At 37.0% G+C, this 19,644-nt stretch overlaps 1 protein-coding gene across 1 annotated transcript in view; it reads right to left on the bottom strand.

Moving 5' to 3' along the window:
• LOC306860472 (MICOS complex subunit mic25a-like) overlaps positions 1-19,644 on the bottom strand; it is an 80,514-nt gene that overhangs the window by 15,054 nt on the left and 45,816 nt on the right. The window contains exon 8 of the mRNA XM_079402206.1: positions 13,459-13,594. Within this exon, the coding sequence (XP_079258332.1) occupies positions 13,459-13,594 (136 nt within the window). The remainder of the gene's footprint in view (positions 1-13,458; positions 13,595-19,644) is intronic.

Below are 19,644 nucleotides of genomic sequence, written 5' to 3'. Positions count from 1 at the left end.
TGCAAAGGTCAGGCGGGTTTCATGACCCCAAGCTCCCTGGCCACTACATCATGTCTGCTGTGACAGGACAATGTGAGGAAGAACGAATATATGCATGACCTCTGCCCTTTTCATCTCGGACATAAAGCTAGAAATGCCCTTTGATCTAATAACATCATCATCATCATCCAAAAAAAGCCCCATCTAAACAGAACAAAACACGCTTCCAAAATCTCCCAAAAATACACTGAGTTTACAACACAACTATGAGGTGCAAGAGGAAACTCAATATTACATTTTCAGCCTGCAGCACTTATCCAATATCAATTCATTCAATAAACAAGATGTATGGCACAAGGACTATATGAGTATATATAAATGAATTATTTTTAGATAAGTCAAATCCTTCTTCTTTATTGAATAACAAAAGATCCCCATTTAGGTGTTTCTTCAACTATATGCACACATGGACCTGTGAACTTTTAGAAAGTAAACTCTCTGGAAATAGACTTTTTACACATTTACTTTCATTACCAATAATTTCACAGTGGACATATGAATCAAAGGGGAATTCTGCCATTTTGTTATTTTTCATGACCATTTTCACCACTGTGTAATTTCCATCACATCTCAAATGATGTATTGTGCTTACAAGCTTTCTGTGGTGCAAATTACACTTTATACATGCCTGGCATTAAATAACCAGCTCGTATATTTTGCTAAGGCTAATGTATGTTATGTATCTTAAACTGTGTCGGGGGTAACGCATTACAAGTAAGGCTATGAAATCTGTTTTTTTTTTCTTCAAGTAGCTAGTAAACATTTACAAAGAAATATAGGAGTTACTTTTTCAGATAAGTTAATTTGGGTTATTTGTTATTAAAAAACAAATAAATCAAGCCCAGCCCAGTAACGCAAAAGTAACGTTATGCATTACTTTCCATAAAAAAGTAACAAAGTAATGCCATTAGTTACTTTATGGCGTAATGCAGTGTTGGGGAAAGTTACTTTTAAAAGTAATGCATTACAATATTGCGTTACTCCCTAAAAAGCAACTAATTACGGTACTTACCTTTTAGTTACTTTTTATGGAAAGTAATGCGTTACATTACTTTTGCGTTACATTTTAAATCTGGGCAGGGCTTGCTTGTTTGTTTTTAATATACAAAGTTTTTCTTTTACAAATGTAAAAGCCCTTTATAAGAATATAGTCTCAGCCTCAGACATCATGGCCACGGACCGTTGGCTGAACGTCTGATGCATACGGCACACTTAACTGGAAATACTTCAGGAGTTACGAAGTTGTCATCGGATTGGTTAGGTTATGCAGGATTTCCAGGAGACGTGTGTGTCGCGTTCTTTAACTTTCCACCTGGAAACAAAAATACTGTGGCACCAAACCCCCTCACGAAAGAAGAAAGCTCTCATGTTCACAATTATGACGACAAGCGCTTATCAGGATCAACTAATTGCTGGATTTTCAAAAGAATGTGAAAAATTTAAAGTTCGCGTCATAGAATCTTTAAAATATGACAGTTTTACACTTATTGTGGCGACATTTCCATGCCCCTAAACATGACACGGAACAAAACAAAACGTTATTGGTTGCTTTACCGATCAGTCATATGGCCTCTTGGGCTGGCCTTGGCCATTCAAAGCAGCCAAAGTTCCCAGACCTTCAGCCAACTATAAAGAATCTGATGCAGGAGAAGAAAGTTCAACGCTATTCAGCAATAACAAAAATGAAACACAAATGTGTCATTTTTGCTTATTAGAATGGTTGAATTGGTCAGTAGCAAAGACATCGGTCAATAAAATAGGATATAAATACATAAATGACATTTGTCTTATTTAACGCATTTACTTGTATTTATTAATTTTGAGGAACACTGAATCTGTTTTTGTGCAGGTGAGATGAGTAAATGCATTTTGACATTTAGTCTAGAACTACACCAACATCATGTTCACACAGCACATACAATGCCTCTGCACTTACTCCCAATTTCTCTCAACATGAGGAAAGGAGATTTGTCAGTCAATATATGGGAAAACAAAGTTACTGGCTTTACTTATTTGTAAGAGTAACTCAGATATTTCCTTCTAAATTAAAAAGTAATGCGTTACTTTTCTAGTTACATGAAAAAAGTAATCTGATTATGTAATTTGCGTTACTTGTAATGCGTTACCGCCAACACTGTTGTAATGCAATACTTCTAAAAGTAACTTTCCCAAAAACTGATCCTAAATATACAAAATTCATTAAATTCACAAATGAGATTTACTTTGATTTTTCCCAAGCCTGCTCTTCACTGACACTTTTAAAAAATAAACTAAAATAAAAAAAGGCGTGTTAAAAAGGTTTTAATGTGACCTTCATGTAACAAAAGTGAAATACGTTAGATTAGAAAAACAAAATTATGACAAAAAAGAACCCATTAATAAAGAAACACCTTTTACGGTTCATGCACAGGTTGCAAAATAAAATAAATGTTTTGGTTATATGTGCTATAATATTTAAAAAATAATCCAAATAAATATCTAAAAAAGTTATTAATTAAATAAGTATATTTAAATATTAAATAAGTAAATGAATAAAGATTTATTATGGGAACACAATAGTTAAACACAATGGGGTAGTTTAGGGGCAGTCGTGGCCTAATGGATAGAGTTGGACTTGTAACCTGAAGGTCGTGGGTTCGAGTCTCAGGTCCGGCAGGGATTGTAGGTGGGGAGTGAATAACCAACACTCTCTCCACCCTCAATACCACGACTGAGGTGAGACCCTTGAGCAAGGCACCGAACCCCCAACTGCTCCCCGGGCGCCGCAGCATTGGCTGCCCACTGCTCCGGGTGTATGTTCACTACTGTGTGTACACTTGGATGGGTTAAATGCAGAGCACAAATTCTGAGTATGGGTCACCATACTTGGCCACACACCACTTCCCTTTCCCCTTTCCCCCTTTAGATTTCAGCTCCCCCCATCTGCATCCATCATATCAGTCACTTGACAGGCCGATCTGGTACTCAAAGAACAAACTTCTTACCGCCTGTTGTAGAAAGGAGGGGTGAAGCAAGAAAGAACAGCAAAAACAAAATATCCCTGTACTAGTTGGATGCTTTTTCAAACGAGAAGCCAGTTCTTCCGTACGAATGGTCTGGAACACAATAAGCTTATTCTGAAAACAAAAAAGCAAACAAACCCCTATTTGTTGTAGGTAAAGAAACCCACAATTTGGTTGCTCTCCTTATGATGTCTGATGACAACTGTGAAAAAATAGATGTCTCTGAAGTCAGTCCATGGAGGTACTTCAAACCTGCCTTTGTGGATGGAGTGATGGCCGGTCCAAACAGTATTTGCCGCTCCTCCTAACAGCTTTAATAGAATAAAACAGAGGAAAGAGCTTTTGGAGACGAGACAGACAAAGTGAACCATCTTGTTCCGCTGCCAAATGGGAAACAGCACACGGATGCTTTTGGGGTAACAAAGCAAGAAAGCCATTCCTAATGTACTTTTATCACACCTAGAGTGTGTTGAAAAAAAGAGTCGACTGCAGTGTTACTCCGTGAAATCCACACACACAAAAGAGAGATTCTATAGTTCAAGTCTTGAAGCTGCTTTTTAGCAGAACAATGTCTGTCCGGTCGGTGGACTCGGGGTTATCAGAAGGAAGGCACAGTGGTGCAACTGCGGCTCTGCTGCAGAAAGGTCACATCAGCATTGTGTTCCAGGCCCTTGGCCTCAGGTTCCCCGCTGACTGCAGCTTCGGGGCTTTGTGAGGATATTCATAGGCCATGTGGCATGCCTGAGCCAAAATGAAGTCTCCAGAATAGGTTTGATATGCCGTTTGATAACGCAAAGTGCAGACAATAGCGATAGAACGATTGGAGGGGAAAGCACAGAAGCAAGACACAAGAGAAGTACAGATTGAAAGATGAATGAAGAATTACGGCTACAAAGAGCGGTGAGCCAAGCATGTAGTCAGCCTTTCTTGATTTGATCTTTTTGTATTACAAGCACCGTGTATTGTCACATTTGGTTCCAATATCCTTCTACCGCAAAAAGAGCTTCTGTAGGCGCAAATTGAATCTATTTTCGCAACAAAGGCCTAACAACACACAAACTGCTGTAAAGATTTAACTCTAAGATATAAACCCTATCAAAGATTTTGATTTATGCAATTACACTGAATGGGGTCTGAAGCTTTCAAACTTCAAAAGAGACACATAAGTACCGAAAACCATCATAAAAGTGGTCCATACAACTTGCAAGCCTCATTCCAAAGTCTTCTGAAGTCATACAATAGCTTTGTGTGAGAACAGACTGAAATTTAAGTTGTCGCCCACTGAAAATCTTCCGTCAACTCAACGCATTCATCACCCTAGTAAAAAAACAACAACTGTGCCATCATTTATTTAAAATACATTTATTTCATACTAAGCATACTTCAATTTCATTAACATTTATTGACATATCACTTAAGACTTACTGATATAAAAGTATTTCCTTATTGCACAGTGCACATTAATATTATGCCTAAAATGTGTTTTAATATCACTTTTAATAAGGATTGGATTATCTCTGTATTGTATCAATCTTTAAATGCAAGATATTTAAAGTGTACCTAAAATATACTTGCAATAGTTCCACTTTAGCACAATCAAATATGCTTCAGGTTATCTTTAGTTGGACTTCAGCACTACTTCCGCACAATTAAAGAGCATTAACCACAAAATTAGTTGTTCCAATTTAGCAGAATTATACCAGTTTAGTACATCAAAAGTACAGTTGCAGGGTATTTTTTTTATTAAGCACATACATATGTAAATGTATTTGTAGTATACTAAGCACAAAATAAAATGTATTTCAAATACATTTTAGTTTTTTGTTTTTCGCTAGGGCAGAATCATTCCGAGTTTAACTTTTTTCAATAAATCACTTGATCCAGTTAACAAAGTAATCTGAATGATTCGTTCACACTGAATCGGTTCTGAATCAGATTAGACTGAATCAGTTCTTAAATTAAACTCACATTTAGGTTAACAGCTCACAGGATGGTATGATCAGTAAAAACTTTTTTTTTAAAACTTCAAATTTCAGTCAGTTTCTCACCCAAATCTTTCATGACTTCAAAAGACTTTGAAATTGGTGATTTTTGTGTTTTGAAGTTTAAAATGGATAGCTTAGCCAAAAGTGAAAATTCAGCCATGAATTACACCACTTCATATGGATTTCTTTTGATGTTTTTATGAACGCGTCAAAGTTTTGCTATAGCAGACAGGAACTGATATAACAGAGACTGAAATCTCTCAGGTTTCATGAGGATAATAAACTGAATTTTCACTGTCTGGGTGAACTAACCCTTTAAAAAAACTCCTCATTCATCTTAATGCATGAAAAAAAAACTGTGTTAAACAAAAATAATTCACACAAGTTTGGAATGACATGTTTGTGCATTGATGATTTTTCATTTTTGGGGGAAATTTTTAAATGTTCTTGATGACACCAGCATAAAAAAAAAAAAAAGAGTTTAAGAAGCAATCACATTATTGCTGAAGAAACATGCACAATAAGACCAAGAATATCCAAAAAGGAAAACTCTTATAATTTACTCGCACTCATGTCATTCCAACCTATATGACTTTCTTTGAACCCCACTGACTTTCATTTACATTCCACAGTAGAAAAAGTCACACATTTAAAATGACATGAGAGTGAGTAAATGACGACTTTAAATTTTTTGGTGAACTATACCTTTATGAAAGTGAACCGGGTCAATTTTGAGGTCATGTTAAAAAAAACACAAAGAACATCCACACCTCGGATTCTATGACAGGAAGAAATTGCAAAACAGACGGTTAAATAAACCTGTCTGCTTTTGTGTATCCTTGATCATCTTGGGTAAGAAGCAGTAATGTAGTCGTAATCCTTTTAGCCAACAGACAGCAGCCAGTAAAGCACGGCAGCTTCTAAAACGCATTTGAGCGGTTCTTCAGCCTAGATCCACATGTTCAGCTAATCAACACCACAGCCACTTATCTTAGTTAGTTTCCCCACAAGACGAAAGATTACAATGAATTTTAATGTACTCCTTCCTACAGCTTTGATAAAAGCAGAATGCCTTAAATGAACGAGAGCCGTAACTCCATGCATATATGTTGCGTCTCCAGAGCCGAATACATTAACACGTGTAATTGGGTCCCCGCAGCAGTGCACCTTTTTGATGTAAAGGCTTTCAGAAATGGCAAAGCAGTCTCTGTCATATATATTTCAATACAGTGCAAATCACAGTTTTCTAGTTCGACAGATTCAGAAATCTGTGCCGCCAACAAACTCACCATTATACTTGATGTTGTTTGCCAATGCGAGCTCTATTATTTCAGGACACAAAAGGAGGAGAGAAAGGGAAGTGATGGAAAAAAAGAAAGATAATGGTGTTCGCTTTGATTGGTTCCTTCTAACACAGGCGGACCAAGGATCAATTCACTTTTTGAAAAGAGGGGAAGGTTGTTTACAACGAAGGACCTGCAGCAATATGAAAATGAAATCAATAATCCCACTGTGAAGAATGGATGGATGCAGGCTCGAGGCGTCTGGTCTTACATGAGAAAGGGGCAAAAAAATGAAAGGCAGAGATTGGGAATGATAAGCCTTGTGCCTGCCGTGAAGCACTGAAGTATATATTTTTAGCAGGACTGTAGAAGTCAACGTATGGGATTAGTTAAACAGGTTTACCATCGTGAATTTTTCGACACTTATTTTATTGACAAGACAAATATTCTGTGTGATTTCTCCGAATAACAGGAGAAAATGCTTACACACAAAAGTTATTCTAAATCAATTCTCAAAAGAATACTTTATTTTAAAAACATTTAACAAAAGTGAACTCGTTTGCATTATTGAATGATGAAATGTAATAAAAAACTTGTAACGATGTAAAAACTGATTAGTCGCACAGCAATTGAGCTACTAATTTATTCATTTAAATGTATTAATTTAATTATTATTAAATGTATAAATATTCAATTCCATTTTCTCCCGAAATGGAGAAAAAGCACTAAAATGAGGAACAAATTCAATTCACAAGCCGTTATATTTTTTGTGCAGTTGTGGTGTAACATGCACAAAAAGAGAAACTCCCAGTCAAAGCCTACACTCTAAAAAATGCTGGGTTAAATACAACCCAGTGCTGGGTAAAATATGGACGAACCCAGCGGTTGGGTTAAACATTAAACCCAACTGTTGGTTGAAAACAACCCAGCATTTGTTCTGTCCAATATTTACCCAGCACTGGGTTGCATTTAACCCAGCATTTTTTAGAGTGTAAGATGGTCACATCTGAGCAACCTGCCTTTAGCTTGAGGGATTTGAATTAGGCTACGAGGAGCTCTTCACGTCATCGGTCGTGCTTCAATAAGCCGCGGCGGAGTTGTGACGGGTGATTAACAGGTTGCTGTGCACGGATTCTCACATTCTGTAACAACGGCTTTGGAGGAATAGACGGTCCATAGGGAGCACCGCTTCACTGCAGACCTTGCAGCTGTAACAACAATCAGACTTCATCAAACATCAAAATTCATGCTATTTGCTTTCTTAATAAACATTCTGGTCTTATTGTGCATGATCTATTAGTGCAAGTAATTCACAAAAAATTATTTACTAAAACTCATCATTTACTCACCCTCATGTCATTCAACATATGTGAGTTTCCTTCTTGGATTATTTACACAGTATTTTTAGAAACTTTATGGAGGTCACTGTATGGAAGAGTCCATTACTTTGTTTGGAACTGTTTTCATTGGTGGAGCAGTAATTGACAAAGTCAAAGCAGAATCAACCATCGCACATCTCCAAGCACACACAGTGGTGGTTCATTACTGAATGAATCAGTGTTTCTGAATGAATCAGATGAGAAGTGGCTGAAACGATTCACACCCCTAATGTGCAGGTTGATATTCAAACACAGACAAGCAAAGTTAGGAAACCGTACAAAGTTCCTGGAGTGTATATGAGCGCTCTTGAAATGCTGCTCGGCCAATCATTTTCAAATACTGGAACTGGATCTTTTGTATAATTACTATTTTAATCAGTCACAACATTCAGAATGTTATTTTCTGCAGTTTAAGACCGACTCAGTGAAGTTCTAGTTATTGTAAAGATATATTGTGGTTATAAACAGGACAAAACTTCTGTATCTGAGGTGTTTTTTAGAACTTAACCAGGGTCAGTGACATTGGACTGTTCAATGATTCAGTACAGAAAACGATACAACTTCATTGTCCTAACAAAGCACTATTCTCATCGAAGCTGAAAAATGTTCAAAGTGGCTGCCCTCCTACCTTGACCCAGTCGGTCTCTAATTCTCAGCTTTTCAGGTTTGTTTCATTGAAACAGCAAAACAGACAATGTATTGGTCCGCACAGATCACACACAATAGAAACATCTCATTTTATTTGAAATGTCTGCTGCAGACTAATTTAATGCACTATTTATTTGAACGCCCTCTTAGGTGACGCTCGTATTGATGATTTGTTTGTGGACGCCAGTCACTGCATTTGTGTCTTGCTCTACATCCAAATAAATAACAAGCTTTCATGCAATATTCCAGCAGCACTTGATCCGAGAACTCGCTATAATACACACAGCTCTGAGTTGGCACAGCGGGGGTCATGGGAAGGCCTCGGAGCACCTGGCAGCCAGTTCCTTTCAGCCAATCGCATGAAAAGAGGATATTATTAATAGTAATTTAAACATTAGTGGTTATATATATATATATATATATATATATATATATATATATATATATATATATATATATATATATATATATATATATATATGCGCGCTGCCCACAAGACTATCGGCGCCGACTTATTTTATTATAATTATCATCAAATATAATAAGTTATAACAACAACTAAAAAAAAATATTGAAAAACATAACCTTCAAATTGTGTTCGAGCAAGCTGTATTATGTTTGGGTTAGAGTTAGTTTGTTATAAATTATAATTTGCAAAAAATAATAGAATTATAGGGTAGAAGTCTAAAACAATAAGTTTCTAGAAGTCCTGATCAAGAATGAATAACTCGCATGAAAATAATTGAAACTATGTTGCAGCAGCAACAATTATCGAGCAGAGCATCCCGCAAACTCTTACACTCCCCTACCTATATTCACATTATTTATAGCATATCTTAGCGCTCATATGAGTACTGATTTAATTCTATATGTGGACAGGCGCTCTGAAACATCTGTTACAAGAGCACTGGCCTGAACTGTCATACTTACACACACACACACGGGGCATTAACCCTTGAGCCTGCAGTGATGCTGATGGCAGAGCTGGGGCTTTGGGGGCAAATTTGTTGCTGGGAGAAACAGCATTAAAAGTTTTGGGCAGCCTCTCAAAAAGTTCAGCCTTGACACAACAGCCCCTGCCGCCCCACAGCATCAATCCAGCACCAGACACGCAGGGCTAACTAGCCTATTCCCTTCTCCCACTCTCTCTTTCTCTTCCCTTCCATCGTTGTGGTTTTTTTATCCCTTCTATATATCCTCCCCTCCATCTCTCCGTCAGCAGTTGCCCACGAGCCTCTCTCTCTTCTTCCTCTCCTCTGTGTTAAATGCAAGGGAGCTCAAAACATCAATCACCATCAAAGTCGGTGCGTCTGGCCCTGGCCGTAAATGAGCGGAAGATCCCGGAGCAAGGTGGAGCGTGCAGGACGGAGGAATCAGCCAATCTTGGGAGTCATTATCCCAGACAATGCCCAGAGAAGCGTAGGTGCCCCCTAAGACAGAGAGTGCGCGCAGGGTTCGCTCTCGGCCCAAATGGATCGCCCGACTCCCACTCGTTCTCTCCCTTCATTCCAGAACATGCAGCCTTCCCAAAGTGAAGTGTGTCAAGCGCAAGAGAGAGTTTCTCTAATAAGGGCTTCTATAGCTTCAAACACCTGTCTGGGAACTGCAATGATGAGAAGACTCGGTTTTGATCTATGCTTAAAATTGGGATGAGCAAAACTACATATTTACAAAATTGACTAGCTGGTGGGTTGCTCTAGTCGGCTAATCACATTTGGCATTTTTAAGCACTGGAAAATTAGGCTGCTTCATTACCACTTAATATAGGAAAAATATTCTTTTAAAATTATATAAGAAGAATAAAAACAATCAGGCTGAATTTAAATGGACATTTAATAGTGAACTTTGCAGATGTACACCATTCAGTTCATGTGCTACAGATGCTAGTTTACTTCAACCATTCAAAAAATTGGGGTCAGCAAGGTTTTTTTTTTTCTTCTTTTTTTTTTTATATACAGTAAAACCGTAATAATGTGAAATATTTTTTTTATTTAATTTTTTAAAACAGTTTTCTATTTTTACATATTTTTTAAATTATTTATTCCTAAAATGACAAAGCCAAATTTTCAGCAGTCACATGATCCTTCAGAAATCATTCTAACAGAATAATTTATTTAATGCTCAATAAAAATGTCTTATTAAAATTATAGAATTATTAATTGTATTAATTATGTAATGTTCAAAAGAACAGCATTTATTTGAAATAAGAATCTTTTGTAAAATTATAAATGTTTTTACGGTCAATTTTGATCAATTTAATGTGTCCATAGTGAACAAAAACTCAAAACATACACAAGAGCAAGAATTTAATTGCTGGAGTCTAATTAAATTCAGCTCGATTATAACAAAGTTGACTGCGTTATATTTCACACCTCTAGCCAGCAACGTCTGTTCTATAGTACTGACAGGTAACAAGTGTTGTGCTAAGAAAAATATTATCTAGAGGTGACTCACCTCAGCAAGTGATACTTGTAATATAAACTGACATGTCTGTCATTTAAAGGAATTATTCACTCAAAAAGAGAAACCTCTGTCATCATATACTCACATTCATGTTATTAATAACCTGTTTTATTTGGCATTTTATTTAAACATAAGAGAAGACGATATTTTATGTTTTCATACATAGAATGCAATTGTATGATACCGAAGCTTTCTGTGAAGAAAAGACTGAATTTAAGTCAATAAAATCCCTGAAAATCTTCTCCTCTGTATGAAAAAATTAAAATAACATTTTGCTAAACTATATTTCAACAACAACAACAAAAAAAAAAGTCATGCAGATAACAGGTTTGGAACATGAAGGTGAGGAAATAAATGTCCAATTTTGGTCAATAGCTCACTTTAATTTCATAACCTCACACTCTTTTATGGTCAATTTTGATTCAATGTTCACCCAATTTTTTAAAAAGGGAAAGCCACATTAAAAGCCACTCTCTTTCCAGCAGATATAGACATACCGTACACTCTTGCCTCTGGCTCACAAAGTGAACAAATATCCCGAGGCTTTGTGCACATAGAGAACAATGTTCGATTAGCCAAACAAATACCATTGATCTGGGTTTTGTGTTTACCACCTCCTGCTTTTGTAGCAACAGCTATTCCCTGCTTATGTGAAAAGTTGGACAAAGACGCAGCATGAAACTGCACACACAAAATTGCTTGATCAAACTGCACTGAAAACCCTTTTAATCAACATTCTCAATTTAGAAAGACTCAAGACTAGAAAAAAACTAAAAAAACTGGCCAAATATCAAGGACGTTTTCAACTCGTATTGAATACCAATGCTGCTAAGTAATAGCAATTAAACAGAGTTCAAATCAACAGTCAACACTTGCATTCAACAGTTACAATACAGCACGGATGAGTGGAGGTGAGGGGAATGAGGAAGTGAGAGAGTGATAACCTGCCGGCATCAGCACGCGGCACGCCAGATCCACATCCTGGTACTGGGAGCCGTTGCCATAGCAGTGACTATCACACACTCCCTGAGTGCAGTGTGTACTAGTGAGCAAGCAAGCCATCCACACACACTCCTCCTCTCTCTCCTTGCGACTGGGGGTGTGATGGAGTGGAGCCATTATTCTGCTGTTGCCTGGCTACAACTGAACATTAAAAAGTAAAACTCCTGGAAAATTAACACCTTGAAAAGGACACCTTTACCTACAGCGATCGTAAAAGTCTGAGAAAAGACCAGCGACTGGAACCCAGGTTTTTATTTTTAACAGGATAGTTCACCCATGACATCGACTCACCCTGATGTCTTTATTCCAAACTTGTATGGTTTTATTCTATTGTAGAACACACAAATGAAGGATGGGAAAATTTATATACTTTAAAGAACATTCTGGTCCAATCAACATTGAGTTCCATTAAAAAACAATGATAATATTTTTCAAAATATCTTATTTTGTGTTCCACAGAAGGAAGAAACCATGCCGGTTTGGAACAACATGATAGTAAATGATTCCAAATTTTGTTGAACTGTACCTTTAAGTCCACATTTTATGTTAATCAATGTTACTGTGTCAGTAGCAATTAAAATTTTCCAGCCTCTCTTTCTGAAATATAGGAGGCGTTCACACTGACAGCGATTTAGAACAATAAAATAAATAGAAAGTGACTCACTTTCAACGAGGTTTGAGGCGACATGAGCTACAGACCATTGGCGAGAGATCAAGTCTATGCAAATGTGCATCAATGTGGATTCCAATGGCCATTTACATTTTTATTTATGCATTTGGCAGACGCATTTATCCAAAGCGACTTGCAATGCATTCAAGGGATAAATTTAATCAGTTTTTGTGTCCCCAATGAATTAAATCCATGATCTTGGTGTTTCTAGCCATGCTCTAACCAATTGGGCTTCAGGAACACCTACTAGCAACGAAAGCTTTTTTTTGTTACTGTATAAAACGTAATTAATATTCATTAATAATATTCAAATTCTGTTTTAACATTAGAGCACACAAATTCTCAATAGTTTATTTTGTTAACGCATAATAGTAATTTGATGAAATGAACAGAACCAAATATTATAATACTTAACAAAACAAGTTACAATGCATTCAAATAATTATGAACATTCATATTAAAATTTGATGTTAAGCAAAGTTATTATACGGTATTTTTAAAATGCATCCTTATTGGATTTATTTTACTAGTATATTTACATTATATTTTTTATATTAATTTTAAGTTCAGCTAAAAATTGACAAGCACTATATAATACTTAATAAATCAAAAAGGATAAAATGGTTAAAATGGATTCAAATAATTGTGAATATCATGAACATTTGAACATTAATATATATTCAAATTTCAATAAACAATTTATTACCTTTTCATATAACTAGATTACATTTTTTAACTAAAGTAATTATAAAGCACGTTAGTGCTATATTTATATTTCTTTATATTAGTATTTCATATTATAAGATTTTTTTATATATTTACTCATTTTTAAATCAGTTTTTCAATGCCTATATTTGACAAGTATGTTGAACTGACATTTTAACATTAAAGTACATAAGCGAACTTTGACTGCGCCCCTAAGAGTTTAACTGAGGTCACAAATGCTTCTAAACAAAAACGGTTGCCCTTAATCTTATGGTTTCTTACCTTCTTAGCTGCATTGATGCACTGCATGTACTCTTTGGCCAGATCGGAGCACTGAAGTGTCTGCGCACGGTTCTCTCTATAGCAGTTCAGGATCTGAGCTTGCAGGTTCGAACACACCGGCTCCACGTTACGTGGCCTGTGAAAAAGGTCAAAGGTCAGTGAGAGGGAACCATGCAAGCATAAGTGTTTATCTAACTTCATCTAACTGCAAAAGCAGGGGGATATTGTTGTACACATCCAGCATGCAGTGACAGTAAATATTTTATATGAAGCGCAACCAAAAAAACAGACTCAGCTGTAAAATATAGTCGCATGACTCACTAATTTCCTTTCCTCCCTCCCTCTCTCTCTTTCCCACCCCTCCCTCAATTCCACTCTTCCTGTGGATGGTTTAGTAGAATGAATGAATACGGGGAGACAGGTTAAACTGAATTACCGGCAGAGTAGATATTCATTAATAACACCAGTGTCAGGAGTGGCAGTGACTAGAACAACTATGATAAATAACCCGGCGAGCGGGAAGGCGGTGGAGGGGGTGAACAGACCCAACAAACTCCTCGATACATCTGTACAGTAGACCCTGCAGGCAAAAAAGAGCCGCAAACAACCTGTCATTCATCCTCACTTCAGACAAATACCTTCACTCAAACTAATAACGCGAAATCCAAACGGCCATTGTTGAAATGACGGGTTTTTTGTTTTTTTTACTGTTTTTTGAGTTTTATTCTGGGAACAGTAGTATAAAATAAAAGCAGCTGTACAAATTTAGAACCCACCCCAACCCATCCCATCCCCTGGTAGACTTAAAAAAAAAAAAAAAAAAGATGCTTATTGACTCACATAATGAATGCGCTGAGATCTGTGCAAGAAATTTGTACTAAAAGCCAAAATTGAGTGTTTATAGAGCAATATACCAAATCATGCTAATCATCCTCAGAGTCAATTTGGAAGCTACTGTTATTTTTTTTAAATACAAGTTTTGGTTTGGATAATGTATGTGCCAATCAAAATGTATTTTAAACTAATAAAATTAAACAGCAACCACAAAAGGTTTAATAAAGAGATTTATCCTTCTAGCTAATCAATCTGGTTGTCAAGTTAACAAAAGATTGACTAGCTAGTTCTCAAACTAATAATGCACAACCAAACAGCTATTGTAGAACTGATTATTACAATTACTGAATCAGACTATATGTGGTGAAATAAAATAAAATTATTGTAAAAAATTAAAATTAAATAATTTGTTAAAGTAAAGATTTACTAAAAAGCATAATCTAAAACAATTTAAAAAAAATTATAATAATTAGCATTCATTTTCATTATTTTTATTACCCCATCAAGTTATTCACACAGTAGGTCAGATAGCTCTAATAATGCGGTGCATTCAATGTAAACAATCTAAAGCAATACCATTAAATATAAACTTAAAAAGAGTGGGCTACTTAGCCGTTACACTACAAAAATGTATTGACTACTGATGGCTTGACTGATAAAATGGATAATGTTTGTGGAAAAGTACTGCATCTTTGTTCAAAACATATCCTAAACCAACAAAACAGGGCTTCATAGTGCAACTTATCCATTCAAGCTAATTACTTTGGCCATCAAGCTGAGGAAAGCTTGGCTAGTCAGGTGTCATGTCGAATATCACTGGACTGATTAAGCAAAGTGAATCCACGCATCCACCTCCAGCTTCACGGCAACTGCGGCTTTCAGACGATCGATTGACAGCCAGATTGAGCCTTTAAATCGCCTTTCAATTAAGCAGGATAAGGTTTCACTTGCAAGTTCAATTAAATCATCAAGGATTGCCATCATTCTGACGCAGAGTTCATACGCCAATCCGTTGATCCCTTTTCAAGCAGGGTTGTACGTCTTATCGTCATTTGGGAAAACCAGACGTGGCCGAAAGGAGAAGGGCGAAGAAAATAAACTTCCATCAATAGCACATCTGCACACGTTAGAGGGCCACCACGTATCAGATCCTGTATTTTTATCAGCCGCCAAAACCGTTTTTTTTTTAATTACCCCGTGAAAGGAAGAACGACTACTGTAGTCACATTCTTTGCTCCGGCAGATAAGAAACTCTCCTTTAATTTAAAATAAACTGCCTTCATCAGGAACGGCAAAGGCTTCTGATAGAGCAGAGGGGTTTATTAAAACAGTCTGAAGCAGAAAATTGGCTTGCTCAAACCCGGGCTGAACTGAATTGAACCAAACTGAAGGTGAGGTCTTTAATAAAAATATTAGCTGAGCTGCTTACGAACTGCTCTGCTTTGAAGAGCACAAGCCATGCCTGTTTAAGGGACGTTCATTTCCTCATTTCACATCTGTAAATAAATAACACCGCGCTTAAAGATTAAATGTTAATTACCAGAATTCCGTCTATTATTTGTAATCTCCTTAACGGAGCAGAGTGCTACAGAACAAAGCGCGACTTCAGAAACCTTTCCGAGGCGGAAACGCACAAAGCGCAATTCAAAAATATGGAAATGAAATGCAAAGAAAAAAGCAACTACAAAAGATTAAATTACCTTAAAACACATTCTGTGAGTAGGAGCATGTGCTCGTAACTTGAAGAGACAAGCTCATTATTCTGATGCTAAGGAGCCGCGCTAGCTGAAAATTGGTAGATACCAAAGACAGCGCTGAGGTTTAGCTTCCGCTCGCTCATTAATTATTTCCAATCAGCTCTCGTTGATAAGAGAAAACAAGACTTTGGAATTACCGCACTACGGAAATCTCTGCGAGCCGCGACTCCAACTCGGATTACCGTCTGAATGCTTGAAAAAGCGAGATAAACAAATAATAGCTAGAGGAGAACACAAAACACAAAATCAAACTTTGATATAACATGTAGGTGACGAGGCTTTATCAGCTCAGAGTTCGGCTCGACATGTTTTCCGAACCGAGAGTCTAAAATTAACTAGATTAGAGCGCTGTTGCCTTGACCTCGCTCGAGCTCAGCTGGCAGATGAGAACCTCGTCTTATCTCGTCGACTCTCCTTCCAGGGGCTCGCTTGCACTCTGACAGCTTTTCAATTGGCTTCCTCTCCTCCTCGGCCGCATCCCTCCAACCTCCTGTCCAATCTCACCTGTAGGGCCAGCGTTTTTTCGTAGCGATGGGCCGCACTTAAACTTGACAGGGCAAGAGGAGGATGGGAGGAAGAAAAAGATAAAGAGAAAGAGAAAGAGAGAGAAGAGGAAAGAAGTGCTCGGAGGGATCTGACAAAGCTGATAATTACTCTAGTGGCTGGGGTCTGCGTTTGCTAGACCGGCGGGCCAGAGTTCTGCACCTCTCTCCGGGTAACGGTCTCTGAAGTGCTGAGGAGTCACTTCTCTCGCCTCTAGTCAATCAGCAAGTGGAGCTCAACAGTCACGCGCGCTTCTGTAACCTTCGGCCCGCTGTGTGGAGACAGGTGTTGAGAGGAGATGTTACTCTGGTGTGACAAGGTGAGGGGTTGTTGGGTGCAGGAGCTGTCTGACATGTCCTCAAGGCAGGAGATCACAAAGCAACAGTGCAGAAAAATCACACATCTGCACTTTAATCCAACTTTCGATACAACTGGAATTCTCCATTAGCCGCTCCTACTCATATATTAATGTGTGTGTGTGTGTGTTTGTACAAGTAATGTCAAATGAAGACCATTGTTTACTTGACTTCATTGCATGATATGCAAATCAACTAATCTTACTAATTGCATTTATCAATATTTGGTAATAGAAGCTCAATGTTAGTATTACTGACATATAAAATAATATTCATGAAATATTACTTATTATTTGTAATTTAATAATATTATTTAATATGCATGGTAAGAAACAAGCAAAAAATTAGGAAAGGTAAATAACTAACTAAATACAAAACGTATACACACACTACCAGTCAAAAGTTTTTGAACAGTAAGATTTATGTTTTTTAAAGAATTCTCTTCTCACCAAGCCTGCATTTATTTGATTCAAAATACAGCAAAACCAGTAATACTGTGAAATATTTTTACTATTTAAAATAACTGCTTTCTATTTGAGTATATTTTAAAATGTAATTTATTCCTAAGATCAAAGCTAAATTTTTCGCATTTATTTATTTAAAGAAGTTTATGTTATCTTAATATTAATGTTAATATAAGTCTTACAAAATACAGGGTTAAACTGACAGCCCTAGCATTGTAGATTATAGTGGTTAATTTATGAAATTTATGAAAATGTTTTTTTTCCATTTTGGTAAGGCCAATCACCACTGAGAATAATGGGAACTAAAAACAAGTCTACATTAAAACCTCTGTACGGCAATAAAAAGATACTGAAACCATGGTTACAAAGCAGTATTTTCACTATGTACATTCTTTCACAAACTTTCTTTCTTGGGATGGAACCTTTCAGATCTTACTAGGCCACATCACCCCCAAATACAGAAGAAAATGTTAAGATAAACTCTAAAATTCTATGCAAAACTCTCAAAGCAAAGCAACTGCAAGTAGTACATAAATTACCCATGATGACGATGACTCATCGTGGTCAAATAAAGTTCTTCATTCATCTGAATAAATGAAGCGAGGACAGCATGGTGAGAAGAGAATGCCACAAGATAATTATCATCAAAATTCAAACCAGAAACCTCTAGAACGTGTGAAAAAATATTTATTGTGGGGGAAAAAACCCTGCTGGTTTTTACTTTTATTTGGATTGCACAAGACTTATGAACATGTACTGTACTGTGGCTGTGCTAAAACAAGACTCATGACCCACAGTTTAGTCATCCCACACTTCCACCCACCCTTCCAGCCAACAGCTCCTCTAATGAGGGCCTCTCCTCTGAGAGACCGCAAACAAAATCCATCGCAAAAGAAAAAAAAAACAACAACAAATGCTTGGCTAAGGCTATATAATTGGCTGCCATAGAGTAGGGAGGTTTACTGGGAATGGAGACCAACCATGACGCTGACCAGATGCATTTCTTACTCTTCTTTTCCTTTGCTTCATTCTCTTAAAGAGATAGTTCACCTAAAAATAAAAACTGTGTCACTATTTACTGTTACGAAACTGTATGCTATTTTTTTTTTTTTGGTAGAACACAAAAATAAACTGAGGAATTCAAGAACAGCTCTTGCAGCTCAGCGATTGTGGCTGGTTATCCATTTCACCTCATATATTAAATGAGATTTAAAACAAAGCCACAACGTGATTAACTGTTACATGTCCATGAGCCACATGCAGCAGAAGCATTCCAGAATTAATCAGTGATAAACAATATTCAGGTAGGTGTTTAAACAATGCTTAATTGGTACAAAGTGGGCCAAGAAAATACCATTACACCTCCAGCAGCAGCCTAAAACGTTGATACAAGGTAGGATGGATCCATGCTTTCATGTTGTTTATGCCAAAATCTGACCCTACCATCCGAATGCCACAGCAGAAATTTAGAGCCATTAGACCAGGCAACCTTTTCCCAATCTTCTATTGTCAATTTCAGTGATCCTGTACAAACTGTAGCTTCAGTTTCCTGTTTTTAGCTGACAGAAGTGGCACCAAGTAGGGGGTTGCACCAACTAGTCGACTTTAATTCTCTGCCATGACACTTTAAGCTTGAGGTCGACTAGTCACTGGTCCTATAAAGGGCGCAACAGGATGAGAAATCTTCGAAGTCCACATTTACGCTCCGTTTCCAGACAGTTAAAATTACAAATAAATGCATATTCCTAAAGCGCTCCACAAGACATGTGATTGTACCATCTGGATGCTCGAAATTGAACAGGAGAATGCATGTTTTAAACAGCTTATTGCACAGGTAAATTATTCGCTGTTCTAATCTAATGCGCTGCTGCATTTTAGCGTGTGCACACAGAATCAATCAGTAACGTGGAAATGTATTGTCAACACTGTTCTATGACTTCTCAATAATATAGCTTAGAAACTGAAAAGTTCTAGCATATATTTCTTAGTAACTCAATTCCTCAGCTTCACTATTAGTAGAAAGACGCTGCCAGGTAGAATTAATTCACACTCGCAATCGCTCTCTGCATTCACATACTGTAAATGTAATCTTAACAGTGCTACTTTAACTGCATCTGATTTAGAACGAGCAGAAATCTGTGAGAAATATAACGACCCAAAGACAAAAGAACTGATCAAAATACGCTGTTCTATGAGCAATAGCCATGTGGGCAGGTTCAAGCTTATTTGTTC

This window comes from Barbus barbus (genome assembly GCF_936440315.1).
Source record: "Barbus barbus genome assembly, chromosome: 41".
Taxonomy (NCBI): Eukaryota; Metazoa; Chordata; class Actinopteri; order Cypriniformes; family Cyprinidae; genus Barbus; species Barbus barbus.
This window is presented reverse-complemented; position numbering and strand designations above follow the sequence as displayed.